Source organism: Xyrauchen texanus, chromosome 26 (assembly GCF_025860055.1).
Source record: "Xyrauchen texanus isolate HMW12.3.18 chromosome 26, RBS_HiC_50CHRs, whole genome shotgun sequence".
NCBI lineage: Eukaryota > Metazoa > Chordata > Actinopteri > Cypriniformes > Catostomidae > Xyrauchen > Xyrauchen texanus.
This window is the reverse complement of record NC_068301.1, coordinates 32,554,237-32,582,184: the sequence shown is the minus strand read 5'-3', so window position 1 is coordinate 32,582,184 and position 27,948 is coordinate 32,554,237. Positions and strand designations below refer to the sequence as shown.

Genomic DNA, 27,948 nt, shown 5'->3' with positions numbered 1-27,948 from the left:
TTAATGCTCCCTTTTGTCCTTTTCAGTACTGGTGCGATACTTACGCTCAGATGGGAAAGCCCATGCTGTCAATTTACAAAATCCTGTTCTTGCTGATGGACGCACCCAGTCACTTATACTCAGAGTGGGCGGACTTAAACGGAGTCACATGAACCTAGAATTGTACGCAAACTGCCGGTTGGTCGATTCTGCTCAGGGTCTTCCCTCATTTGCCGGGCTTCCATCAGAGGCAGAAATGGTGGATGTTCGAACTGGACATAAGTCTTATGCCAGGATACAGGTGATTTATTTACGTCAAGAACAAATTAATGTTTTCTTTTTGTGCATTTTGCAGTCAGTTAAAATTTCAGTAAATTTTATACTAAGAGCAAACTTTAATTATCTTTTGAAAATAGTGCACTTATTAGTCCATAATAGGGGTGTATGGCAAGCATAACTATTACTATTGCTCGTTCTTTGAGTTAAGAATTTTAACAATATCCTGCACAGTTTGTGCTACGTACATAAATAATACCTCAAATCAAATAGCTTATTGAGGAGAGGCAACAACATAGTAATGCCCTAGCAACCATGCTAAGAACTACTCAGAACACCTAAGCAACCGCATAGCAACACACTGGTAACTACCCACAACACCTAGGGTTGCCAACTTTCTACCAGCCAATACAGGACATACCAGCTCTAAATGTGGGACATTTTTATTCAGTGGGGCTCCTGTGCTAGACAGTACGCGTTCGATGTTAACAGCCCCTAAAACTATTAAAATGACTGCTGTAATACAACGACCAGGAACCGTATTTTGATAAATCTTTACATTTAATAAACACTTTTTGCTAAAAGTACAAAGCTGCAATCAATGGAGAAAGACATTTTTTTCTGTCAAGCGTTTTCTTCCCCATAATTAAGCTTAAACCTTATCCATTTTTAAAACTCAAAGAAATGGCTTTCCTTTTAAAATTGGGGTCATCAGTATGTAGACAGTATATGACTGCAGTTTTACAAAATAGTATATATCACTTACAGGGCCAATGTCTTAGTACAAGTACTGTTTTATGTATAAATGCATTAAAATAGTGTATTTCTCCTTGAATTACAGTGTTGTTGTTTTGGCAGTAAATAGTGTTTATCACAAGGGTAATGTAAGAAAATCACATTAAGTGTTTTAACGAAACCTGTGCTGTATGGTAATGTTGAATTTAAAGCGTTGCAGTTTTTCTCACAGTCATTTAGCTGAAACTCCAAGAACGAGCACTGATATATCAATGCAATGTTATGTCATGTCATAATTAGAGGTCCACCGATAGTGGATTTTGCCGATACTGGTAGCTAAGTTTGGTGGAAAAGTCTGAAAACCGATTTATCGGCCAATCGTTTTTAAAAATCGATTTACAGAACGATCAAAGAGGTCTTAGCCTTTCCTTACTATGATGATACTTACAGATATATTGGTCTACCTCTAGTCATGATGCGTCTAGAAACAACTATCATAGACTGGAATACTAAATGTTTTACAAAATTCTCCTACTATACTTCTCACAGAAAATGTGCGCTGATTGTCATTGATCTTTCTCCCTACCGCTTCTGTCAAGTGTGGTGTCCACAGCCGATATATTACAAAATAACGTCCATTTCTCTCAGTTTGTGAAACATTCTCAGCAGTTTGGGTGTGAGATGGCAAAATACTGGACAAATGGTGCCCTGTATGAAATTCATACCGAATGCAGTTTTGTTCCTTTAAATATGGGATGATTACATAATATACGGGATGATTGGCAACCCTAAAACATTAGCGTTGTGGCAGCAACTCTTGCAGGGACAAGTGTCAGTTACATTTATAGTTTAACATTCTTCATATGTAAAGTTATGCAAACATTTTTGGTTGACCGCAGTTTGCATTGAGACCTGGCTGAATTCCAGTCTTGGTCTCTGCTGTGCTATATTTGAGTGATAGCTGTTCATTTGCCTGTGCGCACACAAATTAAATTCTGTATGCTAAACAGTAAAGCCTGGAAAATGTCTTGTGTAGACTCTAGAGAGAAAATAATTTTTTAGAAAGTTTTTGTAAAAAATGGTGTAAATGCATTAGAGTAAATGTGTGCACGTGCAAAATAAAACTGTAACTGTTTATTAAATATTTTAGGGCTCAGTAGAGTCTGTTAAGGTGGCTCTTGGCGGCTCTCTGGCTACAGCTGGCCTTCTTATTCACTGTCCATTCCAAGGAGATTCAGCAATAAACAATGCCGGTAATGACTGTTCTCACTGATAATGAAGCATCAGAGCAACTTTACACATAAGGTTCCATTCATTAACATTAGTTTAGCATCATGTATCATAATCAAAGAATTAACAATATATATATTTTACATCATTGAGTAATCTTTGTTAATGTTCATAAAAATAAATTGTTCATTGTTAGTTCATACTGCAATAACTAATGTAAACATATGCAACTTTTGATTTTAAAAATGTATTACTATATGATGAAATTTACATGAACTAAGATTAATAAATGCATAATAACTATTGTTCATTGTTAGTTCATTTGAACTAATGTTGTTAACTACACTGCGTGCACAATTATTAGGCAAATTGTACTCCTCAGGATACATTTTATTATGATCTCAGTCAATCCAAAAGGTTATTGAACATCAAACCTGAATGTTTTACAAAGGAAAAGTGAGTTGTGTCTTTCTCAGGGGAATATATAAGTGGGCACAATTATTAGGCAACTAAATTACTAAAATAATTTCACCCAACTCTCAAATTTTTAGAGTAGGTGCAACAAATAAGTAACACAAAATGACAATTAAATTAATTTTTTGGCCTTTCAAAAATATTCAGTGACCAATATAGCCATTCTTCTTTTCAATAACTGCCATGAGCCTTCCATCCATGCATTCTGTCAGTTTCATGATCTGTTCATGATCAACTTTCGCTGAAGCAGCAACCACAGCCTCCCAAATGCTGTTCAAAGAGGTGTATTGTCTTCCCTCACTGTAAATCTCACGTTTGATTAGGGCCCACATGTTCTCAATAGGATTTAAGTCAGGTGAGGAAGGGGGCCAAGTCATTATTTGGGCATCTTTGAGGCCCTTACTGGCTAGCCAAGCAGTGGAGTACTTGGATGCATGTGTTGGAGCATTGTCCTGCAGAAAGATCATGGCCTTCTAAGAATGCTGAGGAATTCTTCCTATACCACTGCTTGAAGAAAGTGCATTCCAGAAACTGGTAGTAGCTTTAGGAGTTGAGTTTCAGTCCATCTTCAACTTGAAAAGGTCCAACTACCTCATCTTTAATGATAGTAGCCCATAACAGTACCCCTCCTCCACCTTGCTGGCGCCTGACGCGAAGTGGTCCCCTGTCTCCATTAGTGATCCAGTCACGGGCTCATCCATCAGGTCCATCAATAGTCACTCTCATCTGTATTCATGTATTTCTTTGCCCAGTCTTGATGCTTCAACTTGTGAATATATTCAGTGGTGGTCATGTTTCAGTCTTCTTGACCTTGGCCGTGTCTCTGAGCACTGTGCACCTTGTACTTCTGGACAATCCAGGTTGGTTGCAGTTCTGGAATATGGTAGCATTGGAGGATAATGGGATCCTGGTAGCTTCATGTTTAATTCTTCTCAAGTCTTTTGCAGTTAATTTGAACCTTGTCTTCTCCATGCATTTTTGCGCCTTAGTTGACTATTCGCAACAAAACTTTTGATTGTCTGGTGGTCACGCCTCAATAGTTTAGCTATTTGAAGAGTGTTGCATCCGTCTGGAAGGCTTTTTACAATATTTGACTTTTCAGTGTCAGTGAAATCTCTTTTTTGGCCCATTTTACCTGAGATAATGAAGCTGCCTAATAATTATGCACACCTTGATATAAGGTGTTATTCACTTTCGCCACACCCTCCCTCATTACACAAATACATACCACCTGAAAATGATTGAATCCAATAAGCATTCAAGTTTATATGTTTTGGAGTTGAATAATGTGCATGGAAATTATAATACACACTTGCCTAATAATTGTGCACACATTGTAATGTTAACAAATGGAACCTTATTGTAAAGTGTTACCGAACTTTGACTTTGTTCAGAATAGCATACATTTATACTACTCTTACAATTTCTGCAGTATATAGTATTCATACTGTGTATAGTATGCTAATATTCTCTATTCACGGAATACCTGAATTATGTACTACATTTGGCCAAATGTGCTCACTAGACACATACTTCACAACCTTTCATTTTTGTGTGTGAGGAATGAACCAGAAGTAATATCACAAAATTGGATTAAAAAGGCAAAATAATAATAATGTATTTATTGCAAATATGATAATTGGAGGCCATTCTCTGCAATTAACATGCACATAATGAGGTAATGTGACAAATGTGTTGCATACTACTGTATAAATGTTTAATGTTGCATATTGTTTCACATATTGTTTCACAGCAAAATGATAAGCACAATACTGTATTAACTGTGCAGTATTCACTAAACATGTAGGCTTGTATACCATTCTGAACATAGCTGTTATATAGTTATTATATTGCCCTCTTGTGGCAGTGCAAAATAATTAATTTCCATATATATAAAAAGGTTGAAATTATTTTCTGTGGAATATTCCTTTAAACAATTCAAACCTTAAAAAAATTATGAGAATCTTGAAATTTTGAAATGGTTTCTTTGTTTTTATTACCCCTTTTATCAGAACTAGTAAAATTCTCATAAAATATGTTTACTTGTGACTGTTGTGTCTTTTCAGTTGCCAGTGACATTAATGCCATACTAGGTAAATACCAACAAAGATTACCAAATCATATCTGAATGTAATATGAATTTTTTATCATCATGCTTGTAATGCTACTCTGTCATAATCACACACCCTCTCATATGGTCAGGTGATCACACCAAAGCTCTGATTGGCCAGCTCATCATCTTTAACCAGATCATGGGAGAGCTGAGAGAGGATATCAGAGAACAGGTAACAGAGAAACAGCATATTAATGAGGTTAAATGAAAGAACAAACAGACTTACAAGTAAATGAATGAATGAATCAATCAATCAATGTGTCATCATAAATATCATTTTAATACCCTTTCTTCCTGAAGGGCATGGGGCTTTCCTCCCAGAACTGAAAATGCAGTCTTTATTTACTCATCCTTGTGTCGTTTCAATCCCATGTGAATTTATGTCTTTAATGGAACACAAGAGATGTTAGGCAGTTCAACTTCTTCCATTCAATGAAAGTGAATGGGGACTGAGTTTAACATTTAGCCTAACATCCCATTTTTGTGTTTCGCGTAAGAAAGAAAGTGATACGGGTTTGGACTTAGATGATGAAAGAATTTTAATTTAGGGTGAACTGTCCCGTTGATTATATTCTCTCTTTTTATATTATGTTTCCAGACTAAAGAGATGTCTCTCATCAGGAACACCATCCTGGAATGCCAAGTATGTGGTGAGTTATGAGGAAAGAGAATGAACAAAGAAGGTTGATGAAACATAAGGTTTTTAAATGCATCTATAAAGATTTTCATGGTATGTACGGTCCAAAGGGAGCACCATATCGCAAAAAAGTTTACTCTTAAAATGTTAATGTCTCTGTGTACATAAATCAGGCATAAGTGGTATCATTTGAAAGCTTCTCAGAGATATCAATCTGCATTTATGTTACATCAAATAACAAAATAAGGCCGGAAATAATTTGTGTCGCAAATTAGCACCCCCAGAGGTAATGGGTTGAAATATTAATGTCTTTCACATGGCACCTAAATGTACAAGTCATATATCAAATGAAAGCTCTCATTCTTAGGAATGTGACTATATAATTTGTTTGTTTTTTTGCCCTAATATCACAGTTCGAAAGATTTTCAAAATAATCACAAAGTCAAATATGTTTTTTTTAAGTTATCAAATACAAACTTTATTATTTTTACAAATACATTTATGCGTTGATCACTGCTGCCGAACAACACATAAATATTGAGCTTCTAGTCCACTCAGAGGCCGAGATATTCAATGAAATAATGAGGGTGGTGCATGAACTGAAAATTAGACTGAATGTCTATGGACGAGCACATCTGTGAGGGCTAAAATACATTAGAGTGCCACCTACATTTCAGATGTGTATATTGTGATGGAAGGTGATAGATAATTTTTTTTTTCTAAGGCTTGCTGCCATCTAGTGAAATTAAATAAGACTTTTCAAAGTGAGATGGAGTGAACAGAACCAGAATTGTATGCTTACAAATTTGGGACTTAAAATAAAAGGTCAAGTTCATTGGAAACTGTAAATTGCCCATAGGTGAGAGTGAGAGTGTAAATGTGTGTGTCTGTTAGCCCTGTGATGGACAGGCCACCTGTCTAGGCTGTTTCCCTCCCTTCGGCCCGAGACAGCTGGGATGGGCTCCAGGACTACCCGTGACCCTACAGGACAAGCGGCTGTAGAGGATGAATGGATAATATCCATCATAAGATTATAAACACATACAATATTTTTTATGAATAATTGGAGACTTTTTTATATTTGGGTTTTTTTCTGAAAAATGAGACCACCAGAGTTTAAGGGGTTAACCCCTTAACATGTTAGCTCTGTTTGTACTGTAGCTCTCTCTCTCTTATTGTTTGTCAGGATTCCATGAGCCTCAGTCGCGCTGTCAGCCTAACCCCTGCTATAGCGGTGTAGCCTGCATGGAGAGCATGATGTACCCAGGGTATCAGTGCGGCCCCTGCCCTAATGGAATGACTGGTAATGGAACACACTGCCAGGACATTGATGAGGTTATTTTCAGAGTTGCATATTTTAAAATTGTAGTACATATCATATGCTTTCTTAAGGCATATGATATGTACTTTTTTTTCAGCAGAAAATAAAAACATTTAGTGTTTTTTTATGCAGTTATGAGATGAGTTCTTCTTTTGCCTCATTTTCTCTCAACAATATCTCTCCTTCTCATAGTGTGCTGCTCAGCCGTGTTTCTCTGCAACGTTGTGTGTGAACACGGCTGAAGGCTTCACCTGTAAGCCCTGTCCCTCTGGATACACTGGTCCAACACTCAGTGGGGTCGGTTTTGAGTTTGCAAAAAGCCACAAGCAGGTAAAGAATTTGATAAAATCCAAATACAAACAGAAATAACAAGAACTACTAAAGCATAATGTAAATGGAATACATATTCACACAAATCTTCTGTGAACATTCACAGCAAACATGACTTTTAAAGCAATGCATTTCTATGGCCCTATTCACACAAGGGGAGACATTTTGTATCAGACAGAACAAAGTTGTTTTATGGCTGTCAATTTTAACATGTACATTTGCACATACATTCAAAATGAATACAATTAATCATGCTCCCCTACACATACATACAGTACGTTACGAAATAAGGAATTGTCATACCATCATAGCATCAAGTTTGTTTTTGAGAGTCTGCTCCCAACCACATCAAACCACGCCAGTGTGTGAATGTTGTTTAATTGTGCTTCATTTCAGGAGTGTTTCGACACTGATGAGTGTGCTGATCACTCCAGGGCCTGTGTGCCCAACTCAGTCTGTATCAATACAGTGGTGAGTAACATTTCAAAATCAACATTTGTTCTGACATAGAAAATATTAACACCTGAATAGACAATTTTAGGAGAAGTTCACCCAAAATAATTTAATTCTCTCATAAAATTCTCTCCAACTAAAAAATTTATAAATCGTAACACAAACAAAGATATTTTTATGGAGATGTGATGTGACTATATCCATATAATGCAATCCAATGCACTAGAATATAAAGGCAGCATATATGTAATCCAGAAGACTCGAGTGGTTTGATCCATGTCTTCTGAAGCGATAGGATCAGTTTTAGGTTACTATAAATTGTCCCATCTCCACTTTCCTTAGAGCGATCATGATCTGAAGCTTGACACATGTCAGAGCACGTGTACAGATCGCTTAAACCACTTGAGTTTTATGAATTACCTTTATGCTGCCTTTATGTGGATGAGGCAGTGGTGGCTCAGTGGTTCAGGCTCAGGGTTACTGACCAGAAGGTCGGGGGTTCATTCCCCGATGCCACTGTTGGGCCCTTGAGCAAGGCACTTAACTCCAGGTTGCTCCGGGGGGATTGTCCCTGTAATAAGTGCTCTGTAAGTCGCTTTGGATAAAAGCGTCTGCAAATGTAAATGTCCTTTTCGAAGCTTGGAAGTGTTGGACCCCATTGACTTGCATTGTATGGAAATAAAAGCATCATATCTCCATCAAAATATCTTGGTTTGTGTTCTGTAGAAGAAAGAAACTCATACTGTATGAATTTAAGATGGCATTAGAGTGTAAACAATGAGAGAATTCTCTTTTTTTTATTTTTTTTTTTATGAACAATTCAGTTAAAGGCATAGTTCACCCAAAAAATTACAATTCTTTCATCATTGACTCATGTTGTTCCAAACCTGTATGACTCCTTTCCTCCATGGATACAATTTACTTTCATAATAAAAAAAAAAAAGGATGCCTTGAAATTAAATGGTGACTGAGACTAACATTCTGCCTAACATCTCCTTTTATGTTCTGTGTGGTAAATGAGGGCAGAATTTTCATTTTTGTGTATATTATCTGCTTAACCAAAGTGGCCATAAGTGTGAAAAGGCAGTTACAGTACAACTACCAAATTCATCAACCGCCGTTAATACCACCATTTTCTCTTCATAGGGATCTTTCAAGTGTGGCCAGTGCAAAGCAGGATTTGTGGGTAATCAGACTGTTGGCTGTTTTGCGAGGCAGACGTGTGCTACCCTGGGCTATAACCCATGCGATGTGAACGCACACTGTCTCATGGGGCGCAACAGTGACATTTTATGTGTGGTTAGATACTGACTCATTCTACATAGAAAACTAATTTCCATATTAAAATCAGATAATTTCCTACTTGAAAATTTTAACCCAATTTTTGTATCTACAGAACCCAGATTTTTGTATCTTAATGTTTCTGATCAGATCTTTGCTTCTTTTAAAAATGTATCAAGAACAACACAGATTTGCCCAGTGCCTGATCCTTTTTTGTGTCTTGCAGTGTAATGTTGGATGGGCAGGTAATGGGAATGTCTGTGGTCCAGACTCAGACATTGATGGCTACCCTGATGAACCTCTTCCATGCATTGACAACGACAAACACTGTAGAGTGGTACATACTCACTCCACAAACATATTGTGTCCTATTTAACCTTTACAACCCTCCGAATAGGGTTTTCTGCTTACATATTTAATTATTTAATACAACATATTTCATTACAAATTGTATAAACAATTTAAAGTGAAAAGTTACATATTTAGTATTTGAAAAATGTATTTTTCATTTACAAAACATCAGTTTTTTTTTTTTATTGTATTTTATTGCCTTTTTTCACCAATTTTGGAAAGCCCAATTCCCACTACTTAGTAGGTCCTTGTGGTGGTGCGGTTACTCAACTCAGTCCGGGTGGTGGAGGACAAGTCTCAGTTGCTTCTGCTTGTGAGATAGTCAATCCGTGCATCTTATCATGTGGCTCATTGTGCATGACACCATGGAGACTCACAACATGTGGAGGCTCATGCTACTCTCCGTGATCCACGCACAACTCACCATGCACCCTATTCAGAGCGAGAACCCCTAATTGCAACCACAAGGAGGTTACCCCAGGTGACTCTACCCTCACTAGCAACCGGGCCAATTTGGTTGCTTAAGAGACCTGGCTGGAGTCACTCAGCATACCCTGGATCGTGACTTCTGGGGTGTTTGTCAATGTCAATACTCGCTGAGCCCACGAAACGTCTCTTTATTTGTGTATTTTGTTCTCCCTTTAATTTGTCTAAATCCTAAAATGTTGTTTAAGTCCAGGATTAAATGAAAGGGGGAACATTATAATGTATACTTTCATCTTTGTTTTGATGTTCAGCATATTTATGCTATATAACATGCATATAAATAATCTGAATATCCCTGTGCAGGATAACTGTGTGAATACCCCAAACTCTGGACAAGAAGACACTGATGGAGATGGGATTGGTGATCAGTGTGATGAGGATGCAGATGGAGATGGAATTAAAAATGTGGAGGTTTCTCTGATGAACAATGATTAAACAATAAAATACTAAAATATATGAATAACTATTGGATATCACATTGGTTTTATATGGGCTGAAGTCTTCACACCCAATTTTTCAGTCGCTATTTTAATTATGTTTTTATCCAGGACAATTGTCGTCTAGTGCCTAATAAGGACCAGCAGAACTCTGACACAGACTCGTATGGTGATGCTTGTGATAACTGCCCCAACGTTCCCAATGGAGATCAGCTTGATACTAATAGCAATGGCAAGGGAGACATCTGTGACACTGATATTGATGGAGATGGTACAGTAAACACACCTTTAACTGTTCTGTGGTTTTACTGTATTGTACCACATTCTCTGTTCTCACTACTGTATCTCTTAACAGGTATCCCCAATGATTTGGATAACTGTCCTAAGAGGCCCAACCCCATGCAGACAGACCGAGATGGAGACGGTGTGGGGGACGCGTGTGACAGCTGTCCTGAAGTCAATGACTTTTTGCAGGTAAGGCAAAGGGAGTAATCTAATGACAAATTTAATAAAGTGTGCAAGGGACATTCTGATATACTATATAAATGTTTCTGGTGGCATTTATACAGCAAGAATTTAGAGGGATGGTTACCCAAAAATGGGTTAACTCATTACTTACACTCAAAACACGTGTTTTTAGTTTTTCTCCTCTTTTGCATAAAACGACAGCTCATCCTTTGTCGTTGTGACAGCAACCACTGCAGTCAAGCTCCAAATAGCACAAAAAACCACTGTAGAAGTACCATAAATGTAGTCCATATGTTTTGTGTGCTATATTCCACATCTTAAGTAGTCATATGAACCAACAAGTCATTATTAATAGTATATATTCGTTTTTTTGCTGCAGTTTAAAATCTCTTTCTCTATTCCACATATTCAAACTTGCGTACCATGTTCACTGACAATACACAGAACCAATTGCATTTGTCATCAATGACGTCATATACGTCTGAAGTTTTTATCCAGTACAAATCTTATTGTCCTTATGATTTGTCACCTTTTCTTTTTCCATACAGTCATGTACTTTCAAATAAATAACTATGTAATAAAAATAAACTTGCACAAAAAACAAGATATATTTTTTCTAGAGCAAATTGTTTTCCCAAAAAGAGATGTCAACCAGTGTAGACAGTGGGACTAAGTTGTGAAACTTAAGGTCAGATTTTCTTTATCAGATTGTTTTTTTTTCTTTCATTTTGTTCTCCCATTTTCCCCTCAATTTGGAATGCCCAATTCCCAATGCGCTCCAAGTTCTCGTGGTGGCGTAGTGACTCGCCTCAATCCGGGTGGCGGAGGACGAATATCAGTTTCCTCCGTGTCTGAGACAGTCAATCCTTGCATTTTATCACGTGGCTTGTTGAGTGCATTACCACGGAGATGTAGCAGGTGTGGAGGCCCACGCTATTATCTACTGCATCTACGCACAACTCACGATGCACCCCACAGAGAGCGAGAACCACATTAAAGCGAGCACGAGGAGGTTACCCCATGTGACTATACCCTCCCTAGCAATGGCCAATTTGGTTGCTTAGGAGATCTGGCTGGAATCACTCAGCATGCCCTGTATTAGAACTTGCGACTCCAGGGGTGGTAGTCAGCGTCAATATTCGCTGAGCTACACAGGCTCCCGCTATCAGATTGTTTATTATGTTTCCAGGAGAGTTGGTTATTTATGTTTTTGAGACTTTACAGTCATTACATCAGAAATTTGCATAATTAATTCTGATTCAAATTTATAGCCAGCATAATCCAATTACTGCCAAGCATGTTAAAATGAAATGATACATTATATATTCTGAATCTATGTATTGATTGTCATTGTCCCATGTCTGCCAAACATGTTGAGTGTTCCAAACATCATCTGCAGCCTGAAACTGAACTTTTGGTTGGATTAAAGCTGCATAGAAAGATGTTCCCTTGCTCCCTATTTAGTGAATGGCTTAACCTCCTGTGTGCTGTCTGTCTGCATTGGTCTCAGAACAGTTCGAAATGCACCTCAATTTCATCCTAACTACATATAAAGCCTCTGAAAGCAACATTTTTCAGCTTTTGGATGAACCCATAGATTGTCAATGTGATAATGCACAGTAAATATAAGATTTCTAAGTAAAAAATGCAATCAAGTACGCATTAGAGTACATTGCGTTTAGCAGTGTGTCATTTCACGATAAATCGCTCGGATTTAAAAAATGGGGTATTGGATGAAACTAGAGACTGTAATCTTTTGACTCATACAGGTTTCAATGTAAACACTTAATTAGGTTTATTACCAGATGTAGTTTTGTTGGCATTTCTCAACAAACTCTGCTGTGGTCGGCACTATGTTGTTTTATCACATGACTCCATGCATCGAAATTTTAACCCTTTACTGACAGCACAGATTCTCCTGAACTGAGATCAGTGGTTTAAATTAATTTTAATTATGCGTGTGTTTATAACAAAGCCAAAATACAATTTATGCAATATGATTTGTGAGCTCTGGTGGAGACTGATTTTATGTGTGCAAAGCAATAATGACATTTTCATTTTGTTGCTTTTTTGCAGTCGGATATGGATAATGACTTGGTGGGAGATGTATGTGATACAAACAAGGATATGTAAGTTTGCTCATGGCAAAAGTATAAGCAAATGCTTATTTTACCTTAAAACACAGTATAAACAGGTAAAAAAAAAATGTTTACTATAGATTGTCTTCTTAAAGTGTGTGGTGCAATATTTGGTTACATGCTTATGTAATTCAGTTGCGCTTATATTACTTTTGTAGTGAGATTTATTCATCAGAAAGTGTGCTTTGCATTCAGTGTATGTAGTTCTAGTGGAAACGATTCTTTGTGTTTAGGGATGGTGATGGTTATCAAGACTCAAGAGATAACTGCCCTGAAGTGCCCAACAGTTCTCAGCTGGACTCAGATAACGATGGCATCGGGGACGAGTGCGATGATGATGATGATAACGATGGAATTCCAGACATCCTTCCTCCCGGCCCGGATAACTGCAGACTTATTCCCAACCCCAGTCAGAAAGACTCTGATGGTCTGATTCTTTATTAAGATTTCGGCAGTATAACTTATGTATACTGTGTGCACTATGTAATTACAACCATCATTTTTGTCATGATTTAATTGGACTGCTAATTAAGTGTTAATGAGAGTTAATATATTTGACACAATTGGATTGAAAATGCATTTTTCTTTAAATAATCACATGACAGCATTTATTTAAACATCCCAGTCTGTGAATGACCATATTTGTTTACCCTCTCTCTCATCAGCCAGTGGAGTTGGTGACGTGTGTGAGACTGACTTTGACAACGATAAAGTAAATGATTTGTTGGATGCATGTCCTGAAAGTGCAGAGGTCACGATGACAGACTTCAGGGCGTTCCAGACAGTAATTCTCGACCCAGAGGGAGATGCTCAGATCGACCCCAACTGGGTGGTACTAAATCAGGTGATCATTAACCAGTCATTTGTATCTTTTTCATTAATGCAGTGTTACAGTTCTGTGTTTTTGTCTTTTAGCCTTTACAAAGCTGTTGCTCAAAGTCAAAAGACTGTGAAGTAATATAAAGCAAACCTTCTGGTGGTTTTTGTAGGGAATGGAGATTGTGCAGACCATGAACAGTGACCCTGGTTTGGCTGTGGGTATGTACTTAAATTTACCATGCTTGATATCTACATCAACACAAACAACAGAGTAATAGTCATGTATTTAATCAACATCAAGATTTAATATTAAAATATATCTGAATGTATAAAAGCAAGTGTAGTTATAAGGTGCTGTGCCTGGCCTAGTTTTGTTCAGCATTTTTTATCACCTTCTAGCTTGTAGGTCATTAACCCTTGTTTTGTGTTCCCAGTCAAAATGACCACCCGGCCCACTAAGATTGTTAACAAATCTCTCATATTGCATCTATTATCACAAGATATTGAACTGAGCTCATACCGTGCTAGTGGGGGGCACTCCCTGCAGAAAAAAAAGAATAATAATTCTATCAGGAAGACTCGCAGACTTGAGTGAATTTGAAGATGACATTTATTTGATGAATATAAAACAGAAAAGTAATGTCTCTCTTTGGCGTTGGCCCCGTCTGGCGGTCCGAAGTTGTAGTACTCGGAACCGTCATATCCTGCCGGAGATAGGAGGCAGGGGCGAGGAGCCTACCCCGTGCAGGATGGCCCTCAACTGGTGGTGGTGGGGTGGTGGAGGTTGCCGCGTTAGCACACTGAAACAGCAATGTGATAGATTGTGAGCAGACTTATAAAGCAACGGCTTACATGCGATTGGCTGTAAATTACCCAGCTAATAGTGCGATGATGTACAGCTGCTAGTCTTCCCGCTAGAACTACGCTGCGTTTCCATTTATGTAATAAATTAATAACCACTTGCTTGATCTAAACAAAATAGGTGTCATTTTAAAGCCTAGAATTTGAAATTTACAATGCATATAACTGATCCTACCCATTTTTAAATAGGTAGAATTGTTGAAAAATAATTCACACTCGAGGTGGTAATGCAGAACGTTGCACCTCGGGTGTGCATCATTTTTAAATAATTCAACGTGCCGGAATCAATTTTTCCACTAATACCACAGTTACCACACATTAAGACATGGTTCAGGGTTTTATCTCAAGACAAACGCTCTTATGAGTGGAACTATTTTCTTCATCTCTTCTTTAATACAGCTCAAGCCTTCATTGTTAATTCGAAAACGTCATGTTAGAAATAGCAACGGAGGATAACGAGGCTTGCGCTGCTTTACTGGAGGATTACAGGAGTAATAAGATGCGTTTGTGTGTGTGTGTGTGTGTGTGTGTGTGTGTGTGTGTGCGTTTGTATTTGAGGTTTCAAAAAAGAGAAACTCAGAAAATTAGATATCTCGCTTCTGGGATTACCCTTTGTGACAGGGCGGGGCCGGGTCGTGATTCTACACACCCGGTCGCTTATCAGGCTAATCAAGCCTCCGAGAGGGATAAAGGCCGACTGCGGAGGATTGTGCGGGAGAGAGAGATAGTTTGCGGACATGTCCGTTGTGTGTGTTTGTCTGATAAGTTTATCATTAAAACTATTATTTATATTGTCAAGCCGGTTCTCACCTCCTCCTTTCCATTGACTGCTTTACACTCGTCCGGCCGGTCGGTCTTTATCCCGAGGGGCCACTTTAGCCAACACCTGTGACAGGAGGTCATAGAAGGCATCTGACTCATCGGTCTTTCCCGCATCCCTCCACGGATGTTCGTCGTCGTGTGTAGCCACCGAAGATGAACATCCGTGGAGGGATGCGGGAAAGACCGATGAGTCAGATGCCTTCTATGACCTCCTGTCACAGGTGTTGGCTAAAGTGGCCCCTCGGGATAGAATCATCATGTTGGGTGATTTCAATGCCCGAGTTGGTCATGATACTAGCACCTGGTCAGGAGTGATTTGAAGACATGGGCCTGATCAGCTCAATAACAACGGCAGGAGGCTGCTAGATTTTTGTGCAGCCCATGGGCTTGTAATTACCAACACACTGTTCCGTCATCGGCGCATCCACACAACATCATGGATGCATGCCGGGTCCAAGCAAGAACATCTGCTGGCCTACATAGTGACGGAGCAGCGGATACGGGCCCATGTCCTTGACACCAGGACCTACCGTGGAGCTGATCTGCCCACTGACCATCGACTTGTCATCTGTAAGATGTGCCTGCCATTCTTCCACTCCGGTGGTGGGTGTAAACCCAGGACCGCTTTCAAACCCATAGTGGCCTGGTCTAGGCTAGCTGATGAAAGTTGCATGCGAGAATTTCAGCATCACTTGCAGCTGGGGTTGGCATCGTCCCCCACTCCTCTGGATGTCGAGGGAAAATGGGCGAGGTTTAGGGCTGTGGCTCATGTAACCGCAATGGCAGTTTTGGGCACACGGTCCAGACCAGAGGAGGTGTTCAGGCTGGCTGAGAAAAAGTGACAGGCCCACTCTCATCGTCTACAGCATCCCACGTCAGAGAATGAGGAGGATTACCGCAGCCTTCTCTCGGAGGTTCGGAGAGCCGTGAGGCGCTGCAAGGATGGTTGGTGGTCGCGGGTTGCTGAGGAGATGGAGTCTGCCTCAGTGGCCCACGATCACAAATCGCTCTTTAATTCTATCAAAAAAGTTACTTGCAGCGCCACACCTATTACCATCATTAGGGGAAAGAATGGTGATCCAATCTCCGACCCCCAGAAACAGGTTTACAGATTTGCTGAGCATTTCTGTGAGGTCCTGAGGGAGGGGAAGTCCCTGAGCCTGGAAAACATTGTGGGACAAAGTGGGGATGACCCTGCTGGGGCTGCGGTGCCATGGAATGGAATGGAAATTATTTTATTTGAAACAGGGACAATGCACAAATAAACATTAAACTTGTTAAACAAGAGAATATGTCTTGGGCCAGGTTGTAGCAACAATTGCTAATTTCCACCTGTAGTCCCTGGGCAGGTATGACAATTTTAAAATGATTTTAAAATAATAATTGCACAGGATTATGGATAGAGTGATTTCCATCGTAATTACAGATATACAGGTTAGCAATACAGAAACAGGGAGACCATCAGCCTATTTACTCTCTGTTTCACCCCTCCCCAACAAACACACAAAAGTTTTAGCAGCATTTTAAGCACATTATAGCACAATCCAACTCTAGACACTCATTCAAACACAACACACACACACACACACACACACACACAGACACACACTCACTTACTCACTCACACACACACACACACACACACTATCTTAACGATGTGTGCAAACTTGCTTACTTAAGGTGCGTACACTCTGCCAGCGACATCGCGCGCGACAGCAACTCAATACCATTCATTTTCAATGCGAGCACAGCGACTTCCGGCGACACGAGCTGTCGCGACCGTTGGCGCTAGATGTGGGCGTGTCCAGCGACGCGACAAAGTTGAGAAAAGTTCAACTTTGGAGCGACTAACAGAAGCGACAGCCAATAGGAGAGACGACGGGAGAGCTCACGTGATCCTTCTCTCTTTCTCTCAGCTCCTGCAGTAACGGAAAGATGGATGAAAGGCTAATTCTTGCTGTTAGAAATTTTCCAGTGCTCTATGATATGTCTCTTCCCACGTACAAGGACATTTTAAAGAAAAATACTGCGTGGAAAGGTGTATCTGAGATCGCGGGGATTTTATGGACCCAGACAGACCGGCGTTTGCGTTTCCGCCACAGATAAACAGCCACTCTGGCAAACAGCACGACTTGTTTCTCATTCATCTTTGATATAAAGCATTTTATGTACTGATCCCATTTATATTTAGTCTTTTCCCTCCAAAATGTTTGTTTTTAGTGGCAAGAAAAAAGATTAGCTGTCAACAGCAATGGAATGACATCCGTGAATGTCATTTATAAACGTTACTAGGCAACCAGTAGTGGGAACACCCACTAGCGACTTCACCGCCAGCCACTGGCGACCTGCTTAGCTTTAGCAACCAACTTTTTGTCAAGCCCGAAAAAGTGTGAAAATCTGTGCATAAGATATGTTCTGTGGGAAGGGTATTCCACTGTCTCATGGCCACACATGAGAAGGTGGAGCTCCCAAATTGTGTTTTACGTTGTGGGATGCTACACTCCTCCCATGTGACACTTCTAGTTGTTCGCACTGTTTTTTCGGAGCAAAGTGTTACAAACTTTTTCAGAGGGGGAGCAGTAGCACTATATATGCTTTTATGAATCAAAGACGTATTTGAGTGTTTTATTAGATTATCAAGACTAAGTAGATCATGTTTGACCAGTATATGACAGTGATGATAATGACGTGTTTTTTTATCATGAATCTTGAGGCAGTTTTTATACAGGGATTCTATGGGTTGTATGACTGTCTTACATGCTTGAGACCAGGATGTAATACAGTACAAAAGGTGGGAAATGATCATTGCATTCAGATATGTACTGGATGCAACAGTAGTGAGAGAGTTTCTTATGTATCTATAATTTACTAAGTTAAATTTCAATTTATTGCACATATTTTTAACATGACCTTTAAAACTAAGTGTCAAATCTAAAGTTACCCCCAGATATTTAAATGTATCTACATGTTTTATATATTGGCCACTTAATAAAATTTCCGGATAAATATTAAGTTTAGACCGGTTTGTGAAAAACAAATTTACAGTTTTCTCAACATTTAATGTGAGGCATGAGTCATATAACCAGTCACTGACCTTGCTCATAACACTTGATAACTTTTTGGCTACTTCTGTTGCACTTCTCCCATGGGTATATAAAACTGTGTCATCAGCATACATAACAATGTTTATGCCCTTGCAGACCAAAGGCAGGTCATTAATATATAAGCAAAACAACAGAGGCCCTAAAATTGATCCTTGTGGTACTCCCACAGTGGAGTGAAGAGACGTTGGCAATGTTCCATTTATTTGCACACATTGTTTTCGATTTATCAAGTAAGATTTTATCCAATTTTGGACATTTGTTGAAATATCGTATTTGCCCAGTTTGTGTATCAGTACCTCATGGTTAACTGTATCAAAGGCTTTGCGTAAATCTAAGAAGACTGCTCCCAGCACTCCTCCTTGATCTAAGCTAATTTTAATTTCCTCAAGGAAGTAACAGCATGCAGTTTCAGTGGAATGTTTTTTCCTGAAACCAAATTGCATCGGATGGAAAAAAGACTTAGAGTTCAGATGTGCTATTAGTTGTTCTGCCACAACCTTTTCAATAACCTTTGATGCAGCTGGGAGAATACTGATGGGTCGGTAGTTAGAGACCACTTGGGTATCTCCAGATTTATGCACAGGGGTGACAATGGCATATTTAAGCACACTGGGAAAGATATTTTCATTAAAAGACTTGTTTATAATCATCGCTAGAGGTATCATAATAGATGTCTTGTGTTGTTTTAAAAAAGCTGTATCACAACCATATATATCTTTAGCTTTACTATTAGATAGAAGTGAGATTACATTTTCCACTTTGTCTGGGTTGATTAAAGAGAACTTGAAGGCAGAATCACTACAGGTTAAAGTTTGTGTAAGTTGAATTTTTGGAAATCTTAGACTCAATTCTTGTACTGAATTTATAAAATAATCATTAAAACATTCCCCAATAATCTGATCATCATCCTGAATACAGCCATCCACCACGAGTTTTAAGTGTTTATTTGCTGATTTTCCCCTTCCAAGTAATTTGTCAATGCTCTTCCATAATTTTTTAGGGTTTCCTTTTGCCTCACTAATAACATTGAGGAAGAAATTTGCTCTAGCCTTTCTAAGTTGTTGTGTAACTTTATTTCTTAAACTTTTAAAAATCAGGTGATCAGTATTTAATTTTGTTTTTAAAAACTTTTTCAAAGAAGCATCCCTTTTTTTCATTATTTCCCAGAGATTAGTGTTGAACCAGGGTAGATTATATTTTGTATTTGTTTTCTTGCCTCTTTTCCTGGTGTATTTTAATATAATGTCTTTAATGGTCGACATTAAATCAGCACAGGCTGGCTCACAGGGCATACTACTAATTGTGTCATACCAGTTTACTTGCTTTATCTCATTTTCAATGAAGGCCATGTCCTTTGGAGCGATAAAAGGCATGGATTTCCCCTTCATTGAATTCTGATTTTTAAAGCGTGTTTTTGACAGTTTTCTGGAGACCAGAGTAAGATTATGATCTGATAGCCCAGTGATGAGGTTATAAATCTTTCTAATTCTATCTGGTTTATTTGTAAAAATTACATCTAAAAGTGTTTGGGAAGATTTTGTTATTCTTGTAGGCTTATGGATTATCTGCGTCATCTGAAAAGTTTTGGCAATATCTTTAAGCTTTTTCCTACGTGTTTTGTCTTGCCAATTTAAATTCAAATCACCCATAAGAATAACGTCTAGGTTACGTATGTAACCTCAGTTCCCCGATGGAGGGAACGAGACGTTGTGTCAGAGAACGACACTAGGGGTCTCTCTTGAGCGCCGATATTCACCTCTGTACTATGAAAAAAGGCCAATGAGAGTTGGCAGCCAGTATTTGCATGTCCCGCCCCCGGACATACGGGTATTTAAGCGGCGCAAATACGGGAGTTCATTCAGGATTTTTCTGAGGAGCCCGGTCGCTGAGAATAAGCTCAAAGCACTTACCTTGTTCCGCGCACCCGGCAGGGGGCGGGTTCGTGACAGAGGAGGAGGTCTGATGTCGGCGTCCTCTGGACTCATCTGAACCGGCCGGCCGGGGAACAGTCGTGGGGCTGAGGGCGGGAGCACCGCATCCTGGGCGCCGGGACTGTTGAGGCCTGAAACAAAAGTGCCGTGAGAACGAAGAAGGAAATAACTCTTTTATGAAAGAAAGACTCGTGAGAGATCTTTCTTATTTCTGCAACTGTCGATGCGCTCAGGGGCAGGAAGTGCACAGCCGTGCAACCAGGAGAAAGCCGCTGTTGTGCGCCGCAGAATCCAACAGCATGCAGCAGAGGATAGCAGGAACTCGGTGTGTAGTCACGCAGCAAACTGCAAACACGACCATCGGCTCTGAAGAAATTTTCTGAATGAACTCCCGTATTTGCGCCGCTTAAATACCCGTATGTCCGGGGGCGGGACATGCAAATACTGGCTGCCAACTCTCATTGGCCTTTTTTCATAGTACAGAGGTGAATATCGGCGCTCAAGAGAGACCCCTAGTGTCGTTCTCTGACACAACGTAAGAGAGCGACAGAAGGGGAACTTCCATTTTTCCATGTTGTTTAAGTATAACATTTAGACAATCATAAAATTCATTTGTGGCGGTAGGAGGGCGGTAGACTGCAAAGACAGCAAAATACATTTGGGGAGATAATATAATTTTTACCCCCAAGCATTCCAAATTGTTTTCTGGAAAAACAATTTGCTGACTTTGAATGCTGTCTTTCACATATATCAGGACTCCACCCCCTTTCCCTTTCCTTCTGTCCCGTCTGTACACATTATACCCTGGGATATTAAAAACAGATAAAGGTGTTGTTGGGGTTAACCAAGTCTCTGTGAGGCATAAGTAATCGATGTTTGAGTCCGTTAGTAAATGTTCCAGTTGTTCGGTCTTTGAGATAATGCTACGTATGTTCAAATGACCACCAAAAATGCCTTTCGGCTTCGTTTTTGCGTCCCACAACACGCTCGCATGATTTACAGTCTGAAACAATTTCATCTGCTGCTGTTTAAGGCACGGTGTTATCACCATGTTTGTTGGAGGAATATTACCTCGAGTTCCCGCGCCGGTAAAAGCAACATACTTCGCTGGGATGTCAAAATCAGCCGTTTGGTCAATGTCCAAAGATCTCGGTCCAGGATTTGGCCACAAATATTGAAGGAAGAAGTCGCTCCCTGTGGGTGGCTGGCTGAGGTGCCATCTTTGGAGGAAGTACTGAAGGCGATCCAGAGCCTGAGGCCAGGAAAGGCACCGGGCAGAGATGATCTCCCCAGTGAAATGCTGAGGGAGGGAGGTGTTTGTCCACAGACTGCCCTACATGACATCATAACAACAGTCTGGACCACTGGGCGGGTTCCGCAGGATTGGAAGTATGCCCTGGTGGTCCCTCTCTTTAAAAAGGGGGACCGCTCAGATTGTAATAACTGTAGGGGCATCTCACTCCTCAGTGTGCCGGGAAAGGTTCTGGCAAGGATTATTCAACATCGCCTTGCCAGGCACGCTGAGGAGAGACTTGCGGAGCCCCAGTGTGGTTTCAGGAAGGGGCGGTCTTGCACAGATGCCATATTCTCTGTCCGTCTGCTACAGCAGAGGTGTAGGGAATTCCAGCAAGACCTACATCTCTACTTTATTGACCTGGTCAAGGCCTATGATACCATCAGTAGGCCTGGGCTCTGGGTTGTTCTTCGTGCTTTCGGAGTCCCGGACCCACTGCTCGTGATCATTAAGGACCTTCATGATGGCGAGCGGGCCTGGGTAAAACTACGTGGTCGGGAGTCGGAGCCATTCCCTGTTCACCTTGGAGTGCGACAGGGATGTCCTCCGGCTCCCACATTATTTAATATCTATTTCGACCATGTGGTTCGTGAAGCCTTCGATGGCTGTACTGGAGGAATTTCCATCTGGTACAGATATAATGGGAGGTTGATCGATGCCCGGGTGCGGTCAAGGGATGGCTCCCTATTGGTCAACCACATTATGTATGCTGATGATCTGGTGATTGCTGCTCACACAGAGGAGGAGTTGGAGGCGCTGCTGATGAACCTGGAGCTTGCCACTAAGAGATGGGGCCTTACCATCAGCCCAACCAAAACAAGCCTAAACAGTTTTTGTTCGGCCGGATAGAGGGGGCTAAGCGGGCGCAGCACAGGCTGGAGAAGAGATGGAGTGATGTGGTACAGGAGGATGTGGAGCGGAGTGGACTTGCCGACGACTGGTACCAGCAGTGTCAAGATCGGCCTCTTTGGAGGAGGCTTGTGAAGGATGCTGCTGGCCAGTTGGAGGCAGTCGCCCTCCAACAACAACAGAGGGCAGAGGAGCGATGCTCACAACAACGAGCAGAGCGCAGGGTGGCTAAAGCACAGCAAGTTGGCACAGTAGGGGGCACAGGTGGTGCATCAGCCAGTCATCTCAGTCATTCGACCCCTGTCACCGGTTGGATCTGTCCGTGACCTCCTGCCAGCGGGCGTTCGACACTTCACGTGGCCTTAACGTGCACATAGCCTGGCACAAGCGTCGTGGAGACTGATTAGGGTGAAAGATATTTCGGATAATAGTAATTATAATAGTAATAATGTTGTATTGATCAAGTCGCTGGGGTGCGGCTCTATTTGTTGGTCAGGACTCGAGTCTCTCAGTGTGTGTGTGTGCATATGTGTGTATGAGTGTGTGTAATTGCGGGGAGACGAGGGAGCGCAAGGGCTCTTTTTAACCAAAATTGAAATAAATGTTGGATATTTTAGACATTGTTTGATGATCTTAACCGATTTACTTTAATCAATGTCTTTGTTTTAATTGGTTGTTTTGTTGTGGTAGCCTGTAGGGCTATTTGGCAAAGTGATATGGAACCGTTATGTGGTCAAGACCTGTAACTACTTTATAGCCCTGCCTTCAATTGAAAAATAAGTGCACACCTTAGAATTTCCATGAACCAATCAGAATCAAGCATTCATCAGAACCGTGGTATAATGCATTTTAATTTGCTGACAAATTATAACTGTTTTGTTCTCATCATTTGAAAATTTGAGAGTTGGTAGAAAGATAAATAAGATGAGATAGACATGTGTTTTATATATATATATATATATATATATATATATATATATATATATATATATATATATAATTGGAAAGTTCTCTATTAGTAAAATGCAATGATCAAATTTGTTTCACTCTGAGGCCAAACTGCAGTGAGTATGAGTGTATGAAATTCCCACAAATGCAATAAAAAGGAGTGTCTTTTTGTCACATGTTTGTTTCCTTATTACTTGCTGAAACGAGTCCGAACCCCAGACTGTGACAATGGTAATGATAACGGTTGTCCTATCTTAATGTTTCTACTGTTTTAGTGAGCATTGCGTCATAACAACGGAGCTATAAACACCACAAGCACAAAGGTGCGATCAGAGCTATATAATCTCAAGCGCCGAACATGCTTCATTACTGCTCTGTGCTTGTTGCCTCTCTCACTCCCGATATACACGAGGCGTCCCAAAAAGCCTGATTAGGCTACATAGCACAACAGCGCGGAGATACGGTGAGCAGTAATGTAGATGAAGACTGGCATCTTTCGCTATAACACACTGCAGAAAACGAGAATAAAGCAAAGTGAAACTCTTCATCTGTCTGATAAATGACTGTTCAACTAAAGCAGGTTTGTGACAGGTCAAGTTCACGTGCCACCTTTTTGACTAACATCTTTTTCCATCTAAATTTAGCTTTATAAATTAGTGTGTTATGTGCCTTTCATGACAAACAGTTTATTGGTTTAATTTTCTGAGAATAAATTTGAGATGTCAATATTAGTTGTAATCAATAGAAATGGTTAGTTAGCCTGTTAGACTTCTCTGCTTCTGATAATAATGTTCCCATTATTTCAGAGTCAGCCCAATTATGCTTAACTTAAGCAAACAGTATTTTTAAGATGTAAATTATAAGTTTATTGTTATTAGATTCTCACTTTGGGAAAATATAAAAAATGTTCTAAAATTTATCTCAGGGGTTACCACTGAACCCCTATACAGTAACCTATATTTCCTCCTATGTCCCATATATAGGTATCTGAATGTAAAAAAAAAAAAAGATCAGAATGTATATAAATCACAAAAACTGGACTGCTGTCTCCCAGCTTGAAAACAAATGTTGATCTTATCTTGTAATATTAATATCCAAGTGCCCTTGACTAATGAAATCCCTCACACCCGCTGCTTTTTCTTTGTCTCTGGGCCAGTGTCCTCATCTCTGCATTGAAGAGATTATTTTGACTGTTTAATTTTTTATTTTTGCCAACATGGAAAGTTAAAAAAAGAACATAATTTCAAAGCCATACTGACAACTGACATCGTGCTAGTTATTATTTTCCGAACCTTTGCTGGGAAGGAAATGTAAAGACTGGACCTTTTGAAACTTTAAGTGAATACCCCTGACTTACACAATGACATATCGTAACTTACAGCAGACTATCCTGATTCAAACGAGCCCAAACACAACATAATATGATAAGTAGATCTTGAAATATTCCTCATAGAGTGTACATGGAAAGACGTTGGCAAAAGAGCTCTCAACACACATTGTGTGTGTGTGCGTGCGTGTCTGTGTGTGTGTGCACGTGTCCAAGGACATTGTGTGTGCAAACACACATCCACATATGTGCTCATCTAAATCATTGGGATGCTCCTGAAAACGTAATATTGCTGTAATTAATTTCCAATGGCCGGTTACTTTAGACTGGGAGCACCACAGGTGTAACAAAGTGAAATAAAACCAATAAAATTGTATGAAAATGATCTAAAGCATTTTTTGCATATTCAAATGCCCTGTGTGAACAAAGTCATAGAATTTTATTCCGACTGAATGAAATAAGCTACGGTTCTCAGAAGAAAGAAAGAAATTATTTATCGGTCAGTTTTGACCAGAGCACAGTATATGAGTTTAAACGGCATGAATAATAATTTACCAGAAGTAGAATGTTTTCTATTTAGATTAAGTTTAGATTAAGTAGGCTATGGCTATGCCACACTGTGTGATACTGATGTCTCTGCTGCACATGTCATGCCAACTACCCATTAACCTCATTCTTTATTTAGGCTACACAGCATTTAATGGTGTTGATTTTGAGGGCACGCTCCATGTGAACACCATCACTGATGATGATTACGTGGGCTTCATCTTTGGCTATCAGGACTCTTCAAGCTTCTATGTGGTGATGTGGAAACAGACTGAACAGACGTACTGGCAGAACTTACCCTTCAAAGCCTCAGCACAGCCTGGACTACAGCTTAAGGTGAGCGGAGACGTGAAAAAATAACAAAGTTACTATACCAATAAATAAATATATATATATAATTTTTTTTTATTTTTTATACATAATTTTAAAAAAAAGGGGGTTCATACACTTGATCAAATACTGTTTGGGCCCATAGCACAAAACTCAAAATTAATGAATTTAAGATTTTAAGATTTTTAAGAATTTACTGTATATATGAAAATAATTTGAAGAGCAGTTTTCCAGATATGATTTTTGTTCATTCTTCAAGTCATTCAAGTAACACTTGTGTAGCCCAACTTTAGTGTGATTTGCTGATTTAAAGTCACATAAACAAATTCAAGCCTGGTCAAATATTTTACTCTTTCACTAACAGCAAGCACTTAGAATATATTTGCCTAAATTTGATTTACTTTAATTATTTGCAATGCTTTTTTAGGCTTCATTTCCATACAGCATATGTCTTTTAGATTCACATATGGCATAATAATCCTTTAACAGTGAGTTTTTCAAAAAATTTATAAATATACATGAATGAATACCTAAAACACTGTACATTCAGTTAATGTGTTTTGCCAAAATACATACATTCCTCACTCTTCTAGGCAGTGAAGTCCAGTACAGGCCCTGGTGAGTATCTGCGTAATGCCCTCTGGCACACAGGTGACACACCTGGGGAAGTTAAATTGCTATGGAAGGACCCAAGAAATGTGGGTTGGAGAGATAGGACGTCCTATCGCTGGCACCTCAGTCACCGCCCGCAGGTGGGCTACATAAGGTGAGAGCTCTTTATGTCTGATCTGATTTTAATTTCTAAGGCTTACAAGAGATTTTTCTAGAACAAACTCGAGGGGAAAGTTGTTTCTCAGAATGATGACTCACACAAGTATGCTTTTGTGATAAAATAAGTATGTTTTTTGTAGTGGGTGACTTGGTTCTCTATATGCACGGTTCAGGTTAAGATTGTATGAGGGCACAGCATTGGTGGCAGATTCAGGAGTTGTGATAGACACCACTATGAGAGGCGGGCGGCTGGGTGTATTCTGCTTCTCCCAAGAGAACATCATATGGTCTAATCTCGGTTATCGATGCAACGGTAAGTATCACGATGTGCGAGGCATTCTGAATATAAAATGTAATGTATAGTTCAAACTCTAAATTTGGATTGGATGAGCCATTTTCAAAGCCATTTTAAAATAACTATTAACGTACACTTGTGAGTGCAAATACATTGTTTATTCCTAATAATTATTAAACAAAAAAGCAACTGTTTACTAAACATGTGGTGTTTTTTAATTTTTTTATATTGCTTGCTGAATATAGTCAATGTTTAATAAAATAAAAGTAAATTTTTTCCTCTGCTTCTTGTATTTTCTCAGATTCCATACCTGATGACTTCATGCTGTTCCAGAAACAGCTGATTCTCTGGACATAAGCCTCACTCAGCATCTCCTTACCTCAAGATGTCAACAAACTGTGTCTACCTTATTTGTTGGTTTGGGTAAATGTGAATGTGTTAAAAGAGAGTTTTTGAAATATTTTTTTTTTTTTATGTTGTGAAATTATGACTTAAAGGTAGTCATACAACTGACTAAATAACTGAACATCTTTCAAACAGTGTGCATAATAAATCCTGATGTAATTGAACCGTATTCAGGGACATACATTTGTACTCCACAAATTTGCACTGTAGTGTTTAATTTCAACCCCCCATAATGTGTTGTCTGTTCTGTAAAAGCTAGATTGTGGTCAATGAAAGCTAGTTGATTGAGTGAATAAGCTAGATTGGCTGATTTGTAAATTCAGCACCATGGACAAGGCTCTTGTTAGCCATGTAGCATGCCACAGAATTTAGCGGAGAAAACAGATGAAGGGCATTTACAAACACGGTTAACAGATATATTCCTGAATTAGCCTAGATGTAAGCCATTATACAATTATAAATGGCTTGCTTTTAGGAGCCATGGCAGTAAGGTATGACTGTGACATTTAAAATCTTTACGTTTTTGTATGCTACACTTGAAATATATTAATAGAATAAAATAAAATAAGTCCAAGCCAGAAATGTGCATTCTATTCCATGTTTGTTTATCATGAAATATACAAATATATTTTTCCACGATCAATGTATAGTGATTTATGCACTTTTAATGCAAGGGTATTCAGTGTGCTCATCTAATATAACTGATGTGTGCCTAATGCATTGCGCATGGAAAAACAAACCAAAAAATTCAATTCAGGGGTGTAAGCATTGACCAACAGAAAAAGCATAAGTCAAGAGGATGCCAACTGTCAAAACTGAACGAGAGTGTGAAACATAGTATTTTAGTACAGTGCATTGTCTGCATCAATAACTTTATTTCCTTTATCTTTGAATGTATAGAAGTGTATTTGCAGGTATAAAAACAAAGGTCTAAGGG

The 27,948-nt window shown here is 39.4% G+C and overlaps 1 protein-coding gene across 1 annotated transcript in view; it reads left to right on the top strand.

Moving 5' to 3' along the window:
* The window catches only part of thbs3b (thrombospondin 3b), a 34,582-nt gene extending 6,892 nt beyond the window's left edge, over positions 1-27,690 (top strand). Inside the window, exons 3-23 of the mRNA XM_052093419.1 lie at positions 27-280; positions 2,141-2,243; positions 4,761-4,787; positions 4,897-4,979; positions 5,406-5,457; positions 6,631-6,779; positions 6,958-7,095; positions 7,492-7,566; positions 8,695-8,847; positions 9,056-9,166; positions 9,970-10,077; positions 10,215-10,374; positions 10,459-10,577; positions 12,648-12,700; positions 12,943-13,136; positions 13,375-13,553; positions 13,699-13,747; positions 25,350-25,546; positions 26,134-26,306; positions 26,485-26,624; positions 26,908-27,690. Of these exons, the coding sequence (XP_051949379.1) occupies positions 27-280; positions 2,141-2,243; positions 4,761-4,787; positions 4,897-4,979; positions 5,406-5,457; positions 6,631-6,779; positions 6,958-7,095; positions 7,492-7,566; positions 8,695-8,847; positions 9,056-9,166; positions 9,970-10,077; positions 10,215-10,374; positions 10,459-10,577; positions 12,648-12,700; positions 12,943-13,136; positions 13,375-13,553; positions 13,699-13,747; positions 25,350-25,546; positions 26,134-26,306; positions 26,485-26,624; positions 26,908-26,963 (2,573 nt within the window). The 3' untranslated portion in view covers positions 26,964-27,690. The remainder of the gene's footprint in view (positions 1-26; positions 281-2,140; positions 2,244-4,760; positions 4,788-4,896; positions 4,980-5,405; positions 5,458-6,630; positions 6,780-6,957; positions 7,096-7,491; positions 7,567-8,694; positions 8,848-9,055; positions 9,167-9,969; positions 10,078-10,214; positions 10,375-10,458; positions 10,578-12,647; positions 12,701-12,942; positions 13,137-13,374; positions 13,554-13,698; positions 13,748-25,349; positions 25,547-26,133; positions 26,307-26,484; positions 26,625-26,907) is intronic.
* Positions 27,691-27,948: the final 258 nt, after the last annotated feature.